General features: G+C 40.7%; 1 protein-coding gene across 3 annotated transcripts in view; it reads right to left on the bottom strand.

Moving 5' to 3' along the window:
- LOC143154304 (proton-coupled amino acid transporter-like protein pathetic) overlaps positions 1–22,044 on the bottom strand; it is a 61,761-nt gene that overhangs the window by 12,645 nt on the left and 27,072 nt on the right. Inside the window, exons 1-2 of one of the 3 annotated variants that reach the window (XM_076326285.1) lie at positions 10,328–11,093; positions 8,143–8,228 (exon numbers count right to left, since the gene is read on the bottom strand). In XM_076326285.1, the coding sequence (XP_076182400.1) occupies positions 8,143–8,228; positions 10,328–10,429 (188 nt within the window). In that variant the 5' untranslated portion in view covers positions 10,430–11,093. Of the gene's footprint in view, positions 1–8,142; positions 8,229–10,327; positions 11,094–22,044 lie in introns of those variants that run through there. The other 2 variants (XM_076326286.1, XM_076326287.1) reach the window with 2 other exon arrangements.

Genomic DNA, 22,044 nt, shown 5'->3' with positions numbered 1-22,044 from the left:
TCGCGCGACGACACGCATTCGGCTTTGGCAAGGGTCTGTTTAGACACGAGCAGAATTAGAATTTCCGGCAACAAATTCTGGCAAAATTCTCCACGAGTCGTAATAATTTTAACTCTTTGCGGGCCGATTGTCTCGACGATTTCGAAACCTACGCGAGAAAAGTGCGAGCTGCTGTTTCGATCGATCGCGATAAAATTAACGCCCGTTCGTGTACACGCCAAAGTTTCTCAAGTTTATTATTGGCGCAAGAAACGGGAGACGCGAAAGAATACGTTCTCTTTGAAATTTTTGAAGAATATTTCATCGAGTAAAAATTTAAAGAATGTTCTGAGAAACGAAGAAAGAAAACAATCTTTGCCTTCGAAGTAAGTAGATTTTGGAGCCTCCATTGGAGATTAATGATTGTGTCACTGATACAGAGAGACAAGGGAGAATACGTGTTTTCTTTGAAATTTTTTGAAATATTTTATCGAGAGCGAATGAATGTTTTGGAAAACGTTTACAGAAATAAACGAGAAAAAGTCTTCCCCTTCGAAATAACCAAATTTTCCATCTACTATTTGAAATTATTGTTTATATCGCGTAATACTTAATAATCGTAAATTAAAATAAAATTCTAATCCCTTGGATAAAACTCGGCGAGATTGGAAAAGATTGGTTTCCAAGAAATGGAGCATTTAGGCAGTGTAATCTAAATTTTTACGATCGTTCAAAGTCTGGTTTTATAAACGATAGCTGATCGACGAAGATTATCTATCGATAATTAATACCATATTCTAATTAATATTGGACAAGTAACGAAGGATGTTGAACATTACGTAATACAAATATTGAGAGTTGGTTAGGTGTGCACGAAACGACTGTAAAAATATATATGTTTTCCAGAGTGGAAAAGTAGAAGAAATTACAAGATCGATGTCCAGAGATCGAAACAAATTTGACAAAAGACTAGAGTAGAAAAAAGAACCGACGAAAAACTATACGTTTGAGTTTTTGCGTTATTTTAACTGTTGCAACATGGAAAAATTAAATCGTTTATTTCGAACGAAACAATTCGTTCTCAAAACAGATAATGGGACTATTAAATAATACTTTCTGTATATTTTCTTTTTCAATCGAACAATATTTAGTATGCTGTGTAATTAATTTAATCTACAAGACACTGCAATACGCGAAAACGTGATATCTAGCAACAATAGATTCGAAGCTGTAATATTTCGAATTTCAGGAAGTGTTGGCAAAACCGTGCCAAAAAATTTCAGTTGCATCATCGGTAGAGTTTCCAGCGTCACCTTTTGACATTTTTATTGCCTCTAAGCGAAGTATTATTATTGGAGTAACAGTACCATACCGTTGACAAATATTATTCGAATACACGAGAAGATTCTCGACAAGAATTTCATTCTTGCAAAAATCTTCAAAAACGTATCGAAAGGTATTCGAAGGTCGATTAATTTTACTCGCTTCGTACCTCTGTATACCACGTTACGTGTACATTGTTCTAAACCGACTCTGATCTTACTTAACGCGCGAGATTCGATTTCTCTTATTTTTAACAACAATCGCAAGCAGGGAATTAATACGTTTAATGGTGAAAGGTACAATAAGAGGATGTACGAAACTAAAACGGTGCAATTTGCGCCGAGCATTTCCGTTGATGCTATTTACAGTTAGATACAGCAAGAACACAACCGTACTACATTCAACTTGGACTTTGTGTAAACAGAACCGTGTAACTGCTAAACAATCTGATCGGTTCGCTGCGTCTCTCGGTCACGAGACTGGAACTTTGTCGAGAAACTCGATGGTTTCGTTCGAAGAGATATTTTTTTATAAATATTGGAACCTTCGAACGAAAGTCTCGAGTGACGACTCGTTCGAGAAAAGAAAAAAAAAAAAAAAAACACTAGTATAAATTTCATTGCATCTGTCTCGCGGTTTTCACGCGAAATTCTTCTTCGAGTCGAACGTAGCACGGTAAGCATTATTTTTTATTCGAACTCATGCACAACGTTGTCAGCCATCTACATCTATAGAAATACTAACGTAGCTGTGTGTTTCAAAAATCGATCCTGAGGCAATTGAATGTTTTTGGAAAACATTGGAGACAATCGTTTTCGAATGTTAAATACGAGAAGAAGACAAATTCTTATGCTTGAATTAACTATAGCAGTGTCGAACCACAAGATGGAAAGATCTCCTGTCTTAAGATTAATAATGGAGGTATGAGGAACGTAGTCGGTGATGACTTAACGAAGAAAAACTGAAGAAAATTCTACATTTCGAAACTTACACGGATAATATTTATATAATAATAATTATCGCTGCGATGAACTAGTGATCCTTCTGTTCTACATCTTCCTAGCAATAGTATCTTCGTAGCAATAAACTACGGTTAATACAATTATTTACCGCTACGATGAACTCGTAATCCTTCTGTTCTACATCTTCCTAGCAATAGTATCTTGGTAGCAATAAACTACGGTTAATACAATTATTTACCGCTACGATGAACTCGTAATCCTTCTGTTCTACATCTTCCTAGCAATAGTATCTTCGTAGCAATAAACTACGGTTAATATAATTATTTATCGCTACGATGAACTCGTAATCCTTCTCTTCTACAACTTCCTAGCAATAGTATCTTCGTAGCAATAAACTACGGTTAATACAAATTATTTATCGCTACGATGAACTCGTAATCCTTCTGTTCGAGAACGCGAGTCGACGTGAACGCATTTCGGTAGAACGGAAACCGAACCATGCACCTTTTCCCCGGTTCCTGGTCCGGACGATTTAACAAAAGCAAAAAAAATCGACATCAGGAAAACGGATTGTAACGCACGGCGTGCCGTACTGGCTATGATAACCTTGGAAACCGAACAAACCGTATAATCGGTGGTGGGTGGACAGTCGAACACGTTCGAAGGGTTTCGTTTCGTGTCCCGATCGGCGTTCGAGAGGAGCGTGTGCGTTTGCGTGTATTTGCGTCTGTGTAACGGGGTGGCACGTGAGCGTGTGTACGTGAGGTATGGGTGTCGGGCGACGAGACGCGACAAAGAGTGTAATAAAATTCGTTATAAAGTTAGGTGTGTAGGCATATAGGTACCCATTGAGGTGCGGTAGTTTCTCTCCTTAGTCGTGCGAAGCTTTCTGTCGAGAAAGCTCCGGAATAGAGTCTGTGTGTGTCACGTGACACGTGACAAGAGTTCACGCGCCGCGATCGGGCTTAGAGGCAGCTGCAACCACCGCACTGCATCACCGCGACGCCCAGCGCCACGACGCAGTACGACGACTAACAAGCCTTCTTTGCTTTCTGACATTTTGCACTTCTCGCCGAGCGTTTTGTTTTTTTTTTTTTTAAATTTTTGATTTTTGATTTTGTTTGCTTTTTTTGGTTTTTTCTAATGTCTTTTCGTTTTTTTTTTTTCGTTTTTTAATACGCACGTCGAACGATCTATCGATTCGATGCCAATTGGTTTTCGTTTTCGCAATACAGATAGACATACTTCTTTTTTTTTTTTTTTATTTTTCTGTTCGTTTGGGTATTTTCGTTTACTCGGGCAACGAGGTCGTACGAAGTCCAAAAAAAAGTTCGAAATTCGTTTCTCTCTTTCTCTCTATTTATATATTAATAAATATATATATATATATATATAAATAGATATATATATATACATATATATACATATATATATATAAAGTTTTTTCTCTTTCCTGTAGCAATTTTCTATTTTTTGCTGATCGTCTGAAACGTCGGTCGGTGTTACGTCGCGGTTCGTTTGGTCGCTCGAGACTTTGTACACGAGATATCTAGGTCTTTTTTGTTTTTTTTTTAAATATTTTTGCCCGTTGCTCGTCGAACGGTGTCTCGGTATACGTCGGTCGAGTAAAGAACCGTCCCAAACTGTTTTCGAACCCGCGATCGTCCATCAGAGACCGTGCCGTTCTCTTTCTAAATGATACCCGTGAATTATTTTTTTTTTTTGGTTACTTTTTATTTTTATTTGATTTATTTATTTTATTTTATTATTTTTGTTTTTGTTTTTTTGTCACTTTCACGTTATTCGCAGAGCACTTTCATAGAGCCCGAATCTATGCCCGCAGTTTATACGCAAGTCTGGAATCATATAAATGCACATATTATATAGTAAAGACAGATGTCATCTTTATATCCTTCAGAGGAACATAGTTTGCTTGCACACCGCATGGCCTCAATCACGAAGCATCTTCAGCCAATGACGAAGAAACCGCCGCGAGGATTCCCTCCTTCCTGCGCCTTGTACCTTCCTTCTCCTCCCCTAACAATTATTTTACGAACGCGAGCTTCTTTTCTGTTTCTTTCTCTATTTTCGTTTAACCCCTTGATCGCGCACGGTACGCCGTGTGCGGGAAACCCTTCTCGCGTATCGAGAACGCGTACACGGTGAACGCCCCGTAGGCGTTTCACGCACGCGAACGACCGCACTCAAAGGGTTAACTTTCGCGAGTCGCACGAGAAACAGTGACTACGATCGCGAATCGTACGTGGGCTTTCGTAGAGCTTTCTTCGCGAGCAACGATCGACCTTGCCGGTTAATTATCTCCGGCATGAAAATGATCGAGCAATTACGCGCGCGACGATTAAACGAACACCGTTACCCAATGGACGTTTCGCGTCGTGGAACGCGACGCACGACGTCGCGAGAGATCGAGTGTCGCGTTTCCAATTAACTTTGGAATTATTCTCTAATGACGCGTAAAAAGAATTCGAAATTACCCGCCGGTATCGTTGCTGAAAGAAGAAAACGGGAAATTGCGCAACGAAACGAATGATAAAAAGAAAGAAAAAAAAATATATATATATATAAATAACGCGACGAAACGTGGAACGATCGAAGAGCGCGCGAACGAGCTGGGATCGATCGATCGAACGTACGGTGGATCTACGCGTTCGGAAGGTGCAGCAAGGAGGAACTCCAAACATGTGCGCAAAGGATCCAAAGATTTCGTCGTGTTGCCACTAAATCGACGATCGAGGAAATCACTCGTTTGTGCGGAAAATCGGCTCCTGCGTGCATGGTTTACGTATATTGTATCCTCTCATTTTTCGTTTCTCTTCTCCAGCGCTCCACTACTCTCTAGGTTCAACTGGTGCAGAGACAAGTGCAACGTTTGCGCAAATGCAACTCGTCGCTTGTATCAAGGGGGTCGAGCAACACTAGCGTCGATAGAGAACGTTCGAATCTGTACGAATTACGAAGCTCCTCGAAATCGAATCTTTTTTTCCAACTTTCGCGAACCGAATATCCACGATCGGTACACACGTCGGGTATTTTGGGATCGACGTTGAAAAATTTCGTCGAACAACAACAAACACTTCGAGATAAATTGAAATTGATCGTTTCGTTGAATTGTAGTCGAGATCAGTTTCCCTCCATCGCGTTTGTCCTATAGAGAGACGGAGAACACGCGTCGATGAGTTTGCGCGCGAAAATGAGAGACGTGGTAGGGGTTCTCGATGACCTTGAACGACCAATTCATTCCGTCTCGATTATACAGTACTCTGAATTTCTCGATACTGGTAAATTGTTGCAGAGTTCTACGTTTTTCTGTGAAGATTCGTGAACGTTGCTTTCCGAAGTAAACGTATCTTTTCCTATATTCCGTTTCCTACTATCTTTTTCCAAGATCTAACCTCACTTTTGGATAAAAATGCAAATATATACCTATTCAAACGTATTTTATTACCATCTAGCTCGAAATAGCCGGTTGAGGGCTACCAACTGATCGATAATATTCTCGATGAAGTAAAATCGAGATTTGAAAAATAACAATTTTCATATATTGACAAAACGATTTCGTAAGTCTACCTACTTTAAAACAGTCCGATCAAAGTCGAGTTTCGACTCATTTTTATCGGTAAAAATTCTCCAGCTGCTTAAAAACATTCTCGATGAAGTAAAATGGAAATTGGAAAAATAAAAATTGTCACATATTGATACAACGACTCCGTAGATCCACTTATTCCGAGCATCGAGCACAGATGGCCTGGAAAGTTGTTCGTACGAGCAAATTCCAAGAAAAAGAGGGGACAACTCGCGCGCGATTAACGAGCCCGTTCGTCAAGCTGCTAACGAGTTCATACTGTATACTGTTACGACGCCTCTGGATTATTAATGCGGCTAATATTTCCCAGTTATTTAAAGAATTTTCCGCGCTAATGGCTATTCATGCGGAGAATTGATAGCTGGCTCGATATTCCGTATCTCTGGATCGTTATCCCATCTTCTGTCAATTAGAAAAGGAATCTATTCGTGACATTAAATGTGGCTCTTGGTGTCGTCACGGAAAGTGATTTCTTTCTTCAACGTTAGCTTACTCGACCCCTTTGCACGGAACAGGTAAAATCTTTGTAATCGATCTGATGCAGAATTCATCGATTTTCTGGTCCTCGTTGTGGATCGATTTGAAAAGAATAATATGTGCAAGACCGTGTACGAGACGATATCTTCGTTGTGCCGTCAAAACTCGATAAAGTTTCACCGAAAATTACTCAACAATCCGAGTTATTAAGAAGGAAACTTAATTCAATTTTTCGTGTACGTTAATATTTAACGTAAGGTAAGTGTCTTCTTTAATATACGTTCGAGTCACGAAATAATGGAACAAGAAGTTCTGACGGCAAAACGGCTACGTATTTGTACTACACTTTGCGCATTCCAATTTTTCAATTATCGAAAATACGTGAAAACCGTAACCTCGAAAAAGAAACGCGCGTCTCTTTATCGAGGCTACTGCGTGTTATTAGTTTCAGCGCTCTAAGAACATGATCCATTTTTTTTTTTTTTTCTTCTTTTCCCAACGTTACGAAAACACTCCGTATACCACTATTTTTTTCCTTCTTTTTAATTATTGCAGCAAGAAATTCGTTTCACCCGTTCAAACGCAAACGAAACTACACTGACAATAGTTTTTTTCATAATGTTTCGTTTTGTTTCCGATTAATCTACGTTCAAAATCGTTTGAAATCGTTCACCGATAAGTCTTTGAAACAATGTGACATTAAAATAAAATTACAATACTTGGAAAGGTACGATACTATTTTAAATATTATTAATATCTACGGAATATTACTTTTAAAGTAAGAAAAGGTGTTAGAAAAAATGCTTCAAAATTCTAGGTGTGCATCGGACTCGTTAAACAGAGTAAAAAATATCAAAATATTCAATTTGAAGAATTTCATCGAAATTATAAATTTCAATTGAATTTCAATTGTATTTCATCGAAATTAAAATGGTGGAAAGTTAGAAAACGTGGAAACACGTAGAACTCTTGTAAAAACACAAGTTTTGACAATTCAATTCGGTGTTCTTTAATTTTCTCATTGAACGTTACGAGTTTGTACAATTTTGAATATTTTTTCTTCAAACACCACGAACGTCGGTAAATGTTTCGAGATGATACGGCACGAAAACGAAAACTATACTATTGTAGAGGCAGTGATGTTTGTAAACTATCATCGACGGTGAAGTGGTACCGCAGGAGTAGTTTTACGTTTACAAATGCTCGAAATGAAATTCTTCTTCCTTGATGTGAATGAGTTAAAAAGGAGAAAAAAAAAGGAAAAAAAAAAAGAAAAAGAAATCGGTGAGAAAAAGTTCTCAAACAATACGGTGTGAGTGCATGACACACAAATAAATAAAATGGAAGCACGTTTCTGCACAAACCAGCAATAGTATCGTCACGATTCAGCGATCAATCGTCAAGCATCCCTGGTGCCAGCTACGCTACGAATTCTACGTCAGCGATCAGGCGGTATGCATGATGTATTAGTTGTGATATTAACGATTACAGAAGAATAGTTCTAAAAATTATATATAATTATGTATATATACGTGTACGTGCGTGTGTGTATGTATGTGGATGTATGTATGTAATAAATAGTAACTGAGCATAGAGAATGAGAGAATACACAGATATACGATTACAATGCACAATATATGATCCTCGGGTTGTCACTCACGTTTACTTGAGCACGGAGCATTTGAGTTTGGCAAGAAAGCAATGGTGATGATTGGTCGTGGTAGCAGATAGTGAATTGCTCGACTATCGTTGAACCGTTCGTTCGCGTTGGTTTCGTAAACCAAGTTTGACACTTACTTGACGAGAACCATGTCTGTGAGTTCTGTTTTCACACCGTGCTTCTTTGGGTCGTATTCTGCTATCATTGGGCGCATTGGTGTTCTCTGGAAAATAAAAAGCAAAGTCGTTTCGGAAAAAGTTATATCGTAAACGTTTCTATTGTTAAACTTTGTTAATGGTCAGTAAGAGTCGATAGAACGTTTCCGATCGCAACGTTACGATTAAATGTGCACGTCAAGGAATACGTACGACGTAAAAGACTAATTAACATTATGGAATTGTAGGAAATAAAGAATTTATACATTACTTCTATTCGTACGTTTTATATTCATTGACATTGTTTTCTACATCGAAGAGAATCGCAACATTGCAGTCGGAAATGTTTTATCGAATATGCCAGCAAAGATTAGATCTTGGATAAAAATATTGTAAAAGGACAATTTACAAAATGTTATCTCGAGAGATACGTATTTAGGTCGATGCATATAAAACCCATACTCGGAACGTTATAGTCGATGTTGTAAAATTAAGTCCCGTAATTTGTGCAGAAGGTAAAGAAAAATGTAAATAGTAATAAATATGATGGACAAATCGTTCTTTCGTCGACGTAATTACAGATCCACCAAATGTCAATAATGATTCAACTACCGATATAAGTTACATCGAGGAAACATTTTTACCAAACACGTTGACATCATTTCCATTGTATAATATATAGATTCTTGGACTCTTTACCAAAACATATTTATCCCCTCTTGACAAGTATCACCAATCCCTACTGTTTGTACCGACAATTAACTTACACTTCGCGTAAGAAGAATTCAAAGAAAACACTAACCGATCGATTAGCGAGGGTAGGTAGTGTTTCTTCCAAGAATCAACTATTTTTATCGCGTCACGGTTTGTTTACAACAAGCACGGACGAGCGAAGAAGTAAACAACAACAGTGTTGGGAACCTGTACGATTAACGGGGTAAAAGTTTGATCGATTAACGAGGAAATACCGTATCGTTTACAATTTAACGTCAAAACGAATACATGTTACGCGAGGAGGTTCCAATACGAGATTTTGTTACAGGTGATATAGAGCAGCTCGACACGGACGAAAACAAACACGATGTTTGGATGCGATTCGATTCGTTAGTAGCGTGCGAGCAACAGAGAGAGATTCATTGACATTTTCGGATATTACGACGAGCCAACGACCGCAAGTATCGTATGCACGATTTAAGACAGGTCTCGTTCTACATAAACCTTGCAATCTAGCGTCATGTGTGTCGAGTGCTCGCAATATAAATGCATATATGTTTCGCATCGACGCGTATATATGTTTACTGGCGCTTGTGCCCGACTCGGACACCTATACGTCGCGGTCTGCTTTTACAACCTGTTCGACCTGTCAATGGTGCTCTTTCGTAACTGTCTCGCGATCAAACGACACTTTTCTCTCTCGTTTTCCGTCACTTGGTCAAATACTCTACACCAACGCATCGAATTGTAGTTAATTATCGTAACAAAGTAGTATTCTCTTCACCATTTTAGAAATTTGATCCCATACACGCGAGATTAGAAGAGACATCGAGATCTGGTAATCTCCAAAAGTGTAATCTAAACTGTCTCACGATCCAACGACACTTTTCTTTCTTGTTTTCGGTTAGATGGTCGAATCCTGTATACCAACGTATCGAATTGTAGTAAATCGTCGCGACAAAGTAGTATTATCTCCTCCGTTCTAGAAATTTGATTCCAGAGACGCGAGATTAGAACCTCGAGAGTCGTCTGTTAATCTCTGTTAATGTCCAGAACTAACACACTTTACATTGGTATCTACCATGTAACACTGTGTACGTCTCGTTCGTGAGCTAAAGTAAACCTTGTTCGAGGTTTCAAATGTCAAATAAAAGTAAAGTAAAAAAAAAAAAAAAAAAAAAAAAAAAGAAGAAGGTATCCATTGCGCGTACATCGATTACACTTCCACTGGACGATCGAGTAACAATTACCAACGTCAAAGGTAATTTATCGCTGCTAACGCTCCGATAACGGGCATAACGATAACGTAAACAAAAATAAGAGAAACTGGTTGCTACTCGGCTGGTCGTATCGTTGCGGTGAACGTAACCTGTAACATCGGTGCGCGAGTAGCGTCAATTCGTAGGGAAAGGGTTTGCGTATAAAAGCATCGAACCAGTTTAAAGGATCTAACATTTGTATCTGTCACCGTATTCACCATGATGTGAGGACGATCGTTCTCCATCGTCGAGAGAGAGCTCATCTCCACCTCGTGGATGCTGTCCGTGTTCCCCATGTTCACGGTACGTCCACTGTCATCAGCCGGTGATCGTGAACACGAGCGTCTCTGTTCGTTTCCCTATCGAAGGGATCGCCCGATCGAGCTCGAATCTCGGTCTCACGTCACGTGCTTTATTTATCTTCCATTGGCGCCAACTTGGTATTCACCGAACAAGCGTCACCGGGGACTATCGGATTCGTCCCAGTTCGCTGGCAACGGCCGTTAACTCGTCTAAATAAGATCACTGGGCGGGTAAACCGCTCTTGGTGCACCTTCGAGCACGTGGACCCGATTCAAAACACGACGACGCGAGTGTCTGGGTCGTGGATCACCGGGAGGAACACCGACAGAAACACACCGACGACGCGCACACGACGATACCACCGATACCTAGCTGGCTGGCCGTCTCGTTCCCTCGGGATGTTCACCGAGAACGATCGACGTGGTTCCTTCGTCGATGACGAGACCGATCGCGTTCCACGGACATCACGAGGTCCGGTAACCAGTGATCGATTCACGGTTTTCCACCCGGAGGAAGCGAACTGGGGTATACGAAAAGGAAGATCGCGATAACTGGTCTATCTTCGTACTCCCCACTCGTGGCCAGGTCCAACGGAGAGCGAGAACGGTCCAACAACCCGACGAGAACGACGCTTTCTCGTTGGTACACCGCCGGCGCGGTTCCTCCGGGTAAACTATGCTCCCGAGTCGTCTTCTCTAGCGGCTCTATCTACGGCGCCGAGTGCCGCGGCGCAGAAAACCGCGGATCGCTGCCAAATCTTTCGGCAATGTCCCGAGGACGGGCTCTTTATATACCAAACGGCTACGAAAATAGGAAGAGCAAATAGACGTGGCCGGCTCACGTGAGCGCGTCCTGTCTCTGCTGACTATCTGGCGACCGCTAACCAAGCTTAATAGAATCTGTTCGAACTCTGCGACAGATGGACGCTTTTGCGTCAGCTGCATCCAGTTTGATCACGGAATTAGTGGTATACCAATGGCCAACCCCCGCGTTCACGGGGGTCGGGAGAACTTTCGTTTCACGTTCGGTCCACTTCTTCTTTCTTCTCCTTCTTACTAAATTCGATGACTATTTAACGGGCTCGGTACGAATTGTTCGCGAACACCTTCTGTTCGAAGACTATGTAAAAGACTTGGTACGAATTGTTCGTGAACAGCTTCCGTACGAAGACTAACGGTCTCAGCGAGAATTGTTTGTGAACACCTTTTGTTCGAAGACTATCTAACGAACTCGGCAGAAATTATTCATGAACATTTTTTTCTATTGTAAGACTATTTAAAGGACTTGGAACGAATTGTTCGTGATCATCTTCTGTTCGAGGACTATTTAAAAGACTCAGTACAAATTGTTCGCGAACACCTTCTTCTGTTCGAAGACTATTCAACAGGTACGAATTATTCCTGAATACCTTCTTCAGTTCGAAGACTATTTAACGGTAACGCTGAGCACGAATTGTTCGCGAGCACGAGTTCGTGCGTCATTCCAAGCGGTGACAGCCACGAGAGAGAGAGAGAGAGAGAGAGAGGTTCTGTTTGCAGTTGTGGGCGGAATTGGTGCCAATGGTAATCAACACACGGCTCAACAGGTAAAAACCGATAAAGACGCGCGAACACGGACATTGTACAGGACTTGGATCTATCGAAGAAGATTTCCTCGAGGAGGGTTGGTGTCCTGTCTTCGAACAGAGACATATACGCAAACTTTTAAATATAACCGGTAAAAGTCTGTTAAATATCTCTTGCAAAGCGCGAAAGCGCGCGTGGCTTCTATCTTAGTGCTTTTCCAAGTTTTAGTAGTTCGATAAGATAGGAAAAAGATATATCCACTGGTAAGAATTACGTAACGATGCTTGAACGCGAACGAGGGACACTCGGGGCGGGAAACGCGTGCCTATAGGTGTATTAGAGATTTTTCAAACGTATCGATTCGAAATTCCCTCGCTTTTATCCTTATACAGTGATGTTGTAATTTTTTGAACGAGGACGAACAAACGACTGGATCGTTGTAATCCGCTACCCGTTCAACGTGTTCCGTGTCGTACGTGTCGTTGGTGAACCACGACAGAACTTTAATTAAATAGACAAGCGTGTAGCACGGCTCGAAGTTGACGCAAAACAGGGAGAGAGAGTAATGGTCGGAGATAAATTACGATCCTTGTGGAAATTATTTTGGCATTGTGTACCATTTTACGCAACCGTGAATAGAAAGACACCTTGGTGACCCACAATAGGATAATCGTGCAGAGTATGTTATTGTGTAATCGGTTAACGATTTTTCGAACGTTTCACGATGTTTTTCTTGCGACTAAAAATTCCAAACAATCTCGACGGATGATTTACGTAGCGTTTTAAAAATATCTGTGACGTTATTTTGGGGAAATCTCTATTGTACTTTTTATAGAAAGAGGTTGTTACGTACAAATTTTCAAGTGTATCGGGAAAATAGTTTCCGCCATCTCCGTTGGGTTCAAATTAAATAAATAGTATGAAACAAAGGTACACGGTTCCGTGGTCCCATTGATCTTCCCCAGCACCGTAAATGGAACGTAGCAAATATCATCTCCGCGCGGAGTGTCCGCCACTTAGTTTGCTTAACTGTAAATGGCACCAAGCTTCCTACCAGTGCAAATGGAACAATTGCAAATAGCACTTTGTAAACGGTCTCGATATTACCCATGACCGCAAATACGACCGCTTTATAAGGTCTGTCCTCACGTTCGTTTAAATGCAAGTGGTGCCAATAAATGACCATAACTAACGGCATCCCGAAAAGTATACTCGCTCGATGTGATAACCGGAACGGTAGAAATTATTTTAAAAAAAAAGAAAGCATTTCGAGATTTTACCCTCGACAAAATATAAATATTGGTCTTGAAGTTGCAACGGAAATAAGGACGTTGCAAGTACGTATTTGTTTACGGTGAAAATAAACCACTTACAGGACGAGACTTCTAAACGGGGTAGTTTACGATCCAAGAAAAGCAAAGGGGACATTTTTAACGCAGAAAAATATGAACGACTCGAACATCTTGTTTTAATTAAAAAATCGATCGTTGGAGTATTTTTCTTGCGTTACAATTTAAAAATAGCATTGTGCTTTCAAGGCTGTTTGCAGCGAGAAAGATCAGTCCTGTAAGGAATCACCAACCATATTGGATCAGACGTTTTGGTCAGACTTCGTATGGTCCGCCATTGAACAAAAATTACTTCACATTCTACTTACTCGTGGTACCACGTTCCCCTTAACTTCGTAACGATTTTGTTTTCTCCTCTTGTTCTACAAATCGATACTTCCTTAAATTTTAATTCTATATTGCGATTTATATAATTCATCTACCTATACCATTCGCTACGCTCAATATTTATTAACGTTTAATGATACAGTAAGTATCATTTATTTATGGTACTGTAAGGTTTTGTAAGGTTTCAATTTTAATCAGAGAATGTTCTGTGAACGATGTTTCATATTCACGATAATCGATCGGGGTCGATGAAAACTTAATTTTCAATCGGTCGAACATAATAAATACATCGTACCTATGAAACAATGTATCTCCGGCGTGTAAATTCTCGTTGTAAAGCGTCTTCCAAAAAGTTTGAAAACCACTGTTCTATGTATAGTGTCTAGGGTCTGCGAAGTGTCCATTTTGTTTATTTTACACAAAACTCTACTTACGATTCCCGTTTCTATTAATAGAGAACGGCGAAATAACTTTCGAGAAAATTTCCAAAGGAAATTCGTTTACCAAAATCGTTACCAATCGTTACTAATTTATCCTAGGAAGGTAAACGTGTCACGAATCTACCTTAAATTCGGGAAACTACCTTAAATTCAAAAGTAACTTTCGAGAAAATTTCCAAAGGAAAATCATTAACCAAAATCGTTACCAATCGTTACTAATTCGTCCACCGAGGTCCTAAGAAGGTAAATGTGCCACGAATCAACCTTAAATTCGGGAAACTACCTTAAATTCAAAAGTAACTTTCGAGAAAATTTCCAAAGGAAAATCATTAACCAAAATCATTACCAATCGTTACTAATTTGCCCTAGGAAGGTAAACGTGCCACGAATCTATCTTAAATTGGGGAAACTAGCTTAAATTCGGCAAACTACTTATGGAGAACGAAACGAGAACGAAATGCGTGGCGAATTTTACCGAAAGGGGGTAAAATTGGAACGCAGAGGATTGGTTTACGAGTGAGAAACGGTCGTGGAAGAAGTGGGAAACGGTTAAAAGTGGGCACTGTTTCGTTTCGTTGCGGTGGAAAGCGATCGAGAGCCTATGGAATTATTTTCATCGAGCGCGGAGAACGCCACGGGTTTGAGGTATTCCGAGAAGCTTCACGCCGAGGTGATACAGAAATAGAATTTTCACCGTGGCCACTGTTAAGACGGTTCCACACTTGTGATCGAACGTTGAACATAACCGTTGCGTTCATAGTTGCAACATTCACGGGTCACTGGAGCCTGAGATCGACCCCCAAGGTTACCCGAAGGTTGTCCCCACCCAAGAATATATTCGACCTCTTTATCTATCGGCTCTTAGCGCAAATCTTCGGTAACGCGCTCTACGTTTTATAAATAAAGGAACAAGTTGTCATAGCGTAAAATAGAAGTCGTGATCTGGCGTGATTCAGAACGAAACGATTTATATCGAGCAGTCGATCGAGTTTTACTGTAGCGTGCTGACCACGATCGGTTCTCCATTTCCATCGAATTCGTGCGCGATTTCGATGATTTCGAAGAGGGACGAACGTGTACACGAACGTTCAATTCTTTCTTCTTTTTTTTTTTTTTTAAATTGTACACGGATATTTACTCGGTACCGATTTATTTGCTATTTCTAACACGTGAACTATTAGAGTTCTATAACGAGCGAGCTATTTCTTTTCGGTGATAAATATATCGAATTCGGTTCTTTCGATCAACGTAGTATCTTCGAACATGTATCTAATAAAGGATTATTAACACCTTCGGCATCTCTAGCTATAACAACACACTATTTTCAGAAGTAGATCGCTCTAAAATAACTCTTACGCTCTGCTGTTTGATATTAAAACGAAATAAATAAATCCGAAGGTGAGACCGCGAGTTACACACTGCGAATGTGCATTTCACCTAATTGAACGTTACGATCAACCTGTTTAGCGCGTTTTCAAACCTACTTAGAGCGGATTATTTTAGTAGCACGGTGTTAAAAACAGGTAGAAATCCTCACTTCGCGAGGAACGTGTTAACAGATTTCCAGCAAATATCGGTAATTAGTTATTTATAGAGAACATTCGTATTTCCGTATAGGAATATTTATACCAACTAAATAAGTATTGGTCATGCTCTGTAATAGATTTTTCAGATATTTTTAAAACTTCACTACTTCGGTAAAAAAAAAATCTGCATTTCTGTTACACCAGATCTACTCAGTTTTGTTCTTGCGTCTGCATAATTGATCTTTGGTAGACGAGTTATAAAATTAATGTAGAAACAACCGAATCATCACCAAAGGTCCGTTAGTTGATCCATCTGATCGTTAACAAATTCGTGGATTCTGAATTTTATGATACAAAGGTAAATTTTCCAATTAATTTTATCACTCCTTTGTTATTCTTAAGAGTACATCTTCGAATTAATTTTATCACTCTTTTCTCATTCTCAAGAGTAAATTTTCGAATTATTTTCATCACTCTTCTCTCATTCTCAAGAGTAAATTTTTGAATAAATTTGATCACACTTTCATTATTCCAGAAAATAATTTCCCAAACAAATGTAACTATTCGTACTCCATTTTTCCAAAGAACTTTTCGTTCTTCGATATCCCCAGACAACGAACTAATTATCGCTCCTGGAAATCGCGACGCTCGTTCTTTTTACAAACCTATTAGCACAGTCACGCGCCAATTATAAACGTGTCAAAATTTTTGCTCGAAAATAGCATACGGAAAATTGTTCAGCGAGTTAACACCGCGATAATGGCGCGTCACTCGGTTCACGTACAACCGTACATTTATGCGGTCGGGTTCCGTATCGAAACCACTTATTGTTCCATAATATTCGACTCGGTTTTACCATCGGATCGTTTCTTGTAAATATTTACCGATGCGACGTGTAATCGGTGACAGTGGTTCTCGTTGATCCGGGATTCGCGTTTCGACGATGATTACGTCGAGCAGCCACCGTGGATCATTGGCAAGGAGTTCGGGACTATTTCCGTCGCGGCGCCTCGGCGAAAGCGACGCTACTGGCGAATACATTTGTCATTTTGGCGTGCGTTACCTCTCCGAGCCAGAAATTATATTCTGGCTGCATTCTCGCGCGAGACGGTTCGTGTTGACTCGCGGCTGTCGTGACACATTTGCTCGCCCACGTGTACACGTACTTACGGAACACTGGTTCCCTCGGTTAATGATAAAAAAAAAGAGACGAAAGGAGGAACTTCACGTCGGTTATCTTGAACCGAGGGTCGGTCGGGGATTTGTTCGCGGAACTGGTTGGGTTCGAACGGTTTGTTCGAAGGGTACAGCGAATCGAATACCGAGAACTAGCAAGATAGGGCAATAGCGTGCGAGCTAGGCATGTAAATACGTGACTCGGTAGCTGGAAATTCGATCTCGCGTCGACTGAGCGGTGTCGAATGCGTATCGGTGTGTCCGAGCTAATGCGAATTAACCTTTTTAACATTACCTTTTCTAGACTCGCGACGGTAATATCGATCTATCGGTTCTTCTCTAGGTAAATATCCGAAGAAATGATTCATTTATGAAAATTTTTAGCCCCTTTTCGAAGATTCTTTTCTTATGTGTACATATGTGAAAATGGCACGAGTAAGACTGTACTTATTTTTATTGGTTAAACCACCCCAATTTATCGATCATTGTTTCGCGAAGATGTAACAATACAATTAGGGAATTGGTACCGATGAAAGTAAGTATACGATAATTTTCAGTCATTGTTTTTTGCCAAATTGAAAGAACAAATCGGCCACCGTGTGCACAACTCGTCCAATTACCCGAACGTAACCCACCGTTCGAACACCGCCATCCGTACGGATCGAATCGCGGATTAATTAAAACGCAGCGAACCGAGTACCTATTAAATCCATCGTACGTGAGCGCGTTAAGTTGACGGAAGTACAGCCGGCGAACCAAGATCATGTATTTAAATGACTTGATAAAGACGCACGCTGAATCGTTGAGCGCGTTAAAGCACAGGAAGCGAGAGATCGTTCGAACGAGCCGCGCTCCGACGGGAAGCATCGAAACGTCGATCCGAAAGGGTGTTGTTGGCTTAATGAGCATCTACGGTGAAGAAGAGAGCGGCCCGGGGGCTGCTCACCGACCGAGCGACAGATATGCAAACGAGGGGTCCGGCGCGACCAAGGCCTTGAAGGCTAATCAGCCACGGTCGTTTCGTCGTTAATATTAGAATACGCGCGGACAAACACGGCCATACAAGTCGAGATAATGCGTGGACCGCGCGATCATCGCGTTAACTATGCACCGGTATCACGCAATTGTACAAATTGCGGTCGGCAAACGATTACGGTTCTCCCTGTATACGCGACTTCGGTCAACCTCGGCTGTGTTTGCGGTTCCTACGATAAACCAACCACCGGCCACTGATTAAACGATTCAACGTGTTACAGGCACACGGTTATTCAGATTATCCCTGCCGCTCGAGTTTCTTCAAACCTGTGCAAACCGAATGTATATTTTGAATATTCTTGTAGCTTTGTGTATGTTCGTAACTTTGTATTTAGCTTCGATTCGATTCATTTTTGAGTTTTGTAGTAGAATTGTAAAGAAAATGTTATCTGCACGGTAACTGTGCCTTTTTAATCACGAGAATTACTTTTTTTATTTATTCGTGGAAAGAGCAACAGTCTACGATAGTGTTACGTTAAAAACGAGTTTTAGTGAATATTTTTAAATAATTCTTTTGAAATGATCTTGAACTGTTAACGATTTTCGTCACAGTTTTAAATAATTCGTATCAAACCTCGGTAATCGTTGTTCTTTGCGCAAAGAAATAAATAATTGAAGAAAACTATCGTTTAAGAGTCACGTGACTCTGTTTCCAGAATTCTGTTACAGACTTTAGGAGCACGATTGCGCTACCGATAAATTATATAATATTTCTCCAGTGTTTGAAATTTTAATGCAAAAGAGTTCGATAAAAATGGATCGATGTTTCGTCCAGGTTTTACTAGTGGACTCGTTGGTGAGCTGATCGAGAAAACCTTGCGAAAAACGAAAGTAAGACTAACAAAAACGAGTAAAATCTTTAACAGCGAGCTAACGATCTTATCAGAAACCATCTGGTTAGCGAATATACGAAATGGAAAGTTTCGCCTCGTCTCCCAACCAGGACGCAATAAGTAACCAAAAACGATGATTTATTATTTCGATAAGAATGATGTAAGCTCGGAGATCGTTGCTCCTTTAAAAATGTTAAGTGATCGCGTCAGGTATTTATTTGCACAAAAATTAATTCACACGGCAAGTTTCTTCAGCGCAAACAAAATGTATCATTTTATCTTTACATTATCGGTACGGTAATCCTTGTTTGTTTCCAAAGAGGGTCAATATACGTAACATAGAACAATTGCGTCATCGACGACGAGGTTGTCCTTAAAATTATACAAATTTCGGTTTAGCGTCGTAAATTCTTACTCGACGAACTTTTCCATTTCTCCGGAGCGACTAAATATACCATAATTTTACCTAAATAAATATTATCAACATTAACTGACATGACGAACTGAAGTTATATTTAAAAAAAAAAAAAAGATATATCGAGTATAAAACAAATCTAATCTTTATAAATTGAAAATAATTCCAGACCTTCTCGATATATCGAATTCGTTATCTTCGCGTTGTACCAGACCATTTTCTCCAACGTAGTGCAACAAATAGCGAACCGTCGTGGTTAAACGGAACAGGTCACGACTAATTCCCGTTAAATGCAACAATAACGTCCGATTGTTTCACCGAAAGCTCGTCCGTAACATAAACTATGCACGCATTCAACCGTTGAAACTCTGGGAACATACGTGACTGCGTTTACCAAGAAGCGATTATCTGGTCAGAAATCGAATAGATAAGCGAACACGATACGCGAGACCGCTCTATCGATGCTTATTAGCGCATCTCGCGACGTTTATTCCTTCCTTTTCCATTAGGTCTACGGTCGATGAGCGTTAAACGAATCTACGATTGAACGCTTAACGTAATTTTTCACGTAACGATCGTAACGATTCGCGGTGAAAGGGATGCAATCCTACGGTTTGATTTACGCTAACGATCCAGCGGTAACAGCACGGTCACGATCCAATCGTAATAATCTTTGAAATTTATTCACCGCCACGGTGCCCAAGTACCGGTAATAAGCGCGAGATCGATACACTTTGCAAAGTTACCGAGCAGTATTTAGTAAGAATGTGACTAAACTGCAATCGGATCGCGATCAGAGCGAACCGCGTGTCCCCAAGGCTGTAACACTGGTAATTTAACGTCGCTCGGACGAATATCGTTGAAATAAAATTAACAAGGTTCCTCAAAGCGTTCCTCTAGAATCGACTCCCCGTTTAATTGTCCGTCACGGACGTTGGAATACGTCTCGATTGTCGTGCGAAACGACGATTGTCTACGTCGGTGACCGCCGATCGATCGATCATTCGTTACAATTAGAAAGGCGTCGCACGATGGAAAGAAACGCGATTGAAGTTTTGCCGTGCGATCGGTAATCGAGGGAACCGATTTCGTATCGAGATCGTTGGAACGAGAGCGTCGTTCCATGAAACGCGTCCAAGTATAACCAGAACGACGAATCTCGGACGATCAAACGAACACAATGGACACGTTCGACGTGCTCTCGTCCTATCGTCGGCTTTATTGGCGGGAATTGCACGCGCGGGCAAAGAAGGTTGCCGCTTTTCGCCATCCTTTTGTCGCGAGAGCTCCCGCGATGATTCGCGGACCCTGAATTACGCCGCTTTGAATAGAATCCGCGATACCTAACCGCTACACGTCCACACGTGCGGGCTCTTTAACAACGAATTAACAAATCTGAGAGCGTAACGTCACATCCTCATCTCGGGAGCCGCGCAGCAATGACACGACGCACACTCCCGCGCAGCTACGACACGCAAGCACGCATGCACGCACGCACGCACGCATGCACGCACGCACGCTCTCTCTGCGCACGCGCGTCAGCGCACGCCGGTCACGCGTGGGACGAGTCACTCTGTCAACGCGCACGCTCTCTCGCTAGGCTACTTTTGTACACGAATTACACATCCAACGGCTACACGCGGATACGCGCCACGAACTCGTAACAGCATTGACCTTCTTAATTTCGCCGCGTGGTTTCGACTGGAGCTATTAAACGTCCAATGGACGATATTATGCAATTAAACGGGGAACGTCGCGACACGTTTCGAGGAGAACAAATTCTGATTCGGATACGGAGATTCTGCATCGAGATTTTTCATTTCTTCGATGGTTCACCGTGCGGAGGCTTCGGTAATTCTTTTAGGTGGAATCTAATTTCGTTTTGGATTTATCGAGTAGTTTCCATTTGCACATAGCGAACGGATTACTCTCGTTTTTGAGAACGTCGAAGTAATGTGTAAAAAAAGTCACTGAATCGGTGAACCGTGGCTTGTCCTCGGAATAACTGAATATTGAACGAGTTAAAATACTTTGTAACATTTCGATATCATTTTTTTCACGGAATGAAAGAATATTAGCGCTGTATCGGTTACGTAATACAGTTCGAAGGAGTACATTTATCCCATTGAATAGCCACAGAACGGTGAGAAGTATCCAGAAAAAATGTCTTTTGAGCAGTTTCCAGTTGAATGAAAACACATGATCGATCAAATATGCATACGAAAAGAGATTATCCCGATGATTTTTGCATAAATTTAGAAAGTTCAAAAAATGAGCTGTACGTTCTGAACCAAGGCTGCACGATTAGTTGCCTGGTAGCCGCGCTTCGCCATAGCGTTTATTTCACTTCCTTCTTTCGCAGCTCATGGTAGGCCCGGTGGGACGTTACTTAGCTACTGTGGTCAACATGAATTACACAGCTCTAAACCTTGTCCAGTCCTTCCACTCTTACTCAAGAACCCCTAAAGGTCCAACCAACTCCAACCAAACGAACGAACGAACCAACGAACGTTCAAACTCCAAGTCGTTATCGATTTATTTCTTCGTTGTTCTTACGTTTTCGATGCACCCGTTACTATACCGAGCACAGATAAGTGCTTTTTAGTAGAAACTTTACTGATTAGGAAAATGAAGTCATTTTCCTTCTCCTTCGAGTTTTAATAAACTAATCTCGAAACGTAACGTCGGTAAATATTCAATTGCAGTTCAAATATTTGATAAAACGAGAAATTATAAATTTTCTTGTATAAACGGTGATCCATAACCGTCGCGTTTCTTCGTATCGCTGAACTTTGTTCTCAAGGTGAAGTTGAGTAACTGTTGAACGAACGTTAGACTTCTTCAAATCGAAATGGTAATAGAAAGTTGATAGAACATTGCAAGCGATAATTATGTTCACGTAATCGATAGAATGGAATTAATTTCGTTTCCGAAGGCGAGGT

Source organism: Ptiloglossa arizonensis, chromosome 14, assembly GCF_051014685.1.
Source record: "Ptiloglossa arizonensis isolate GNS036 chromosome 14, iyPtiAriz1_principal, whole genome shotgun sequence".
In the NCBI taxonomy this organism is placed as follows: Eukaryota; Metazoa; Arthropoda; class Insecta; order Hymenoptera; family Colletidae; genus Ptiloglossa; species Ptiloglossa arizonensis.
Note: the sequence above shows the minus strand (reverse complement) of the source record. Positions and strands in the feature narration are given on the sequence as shown.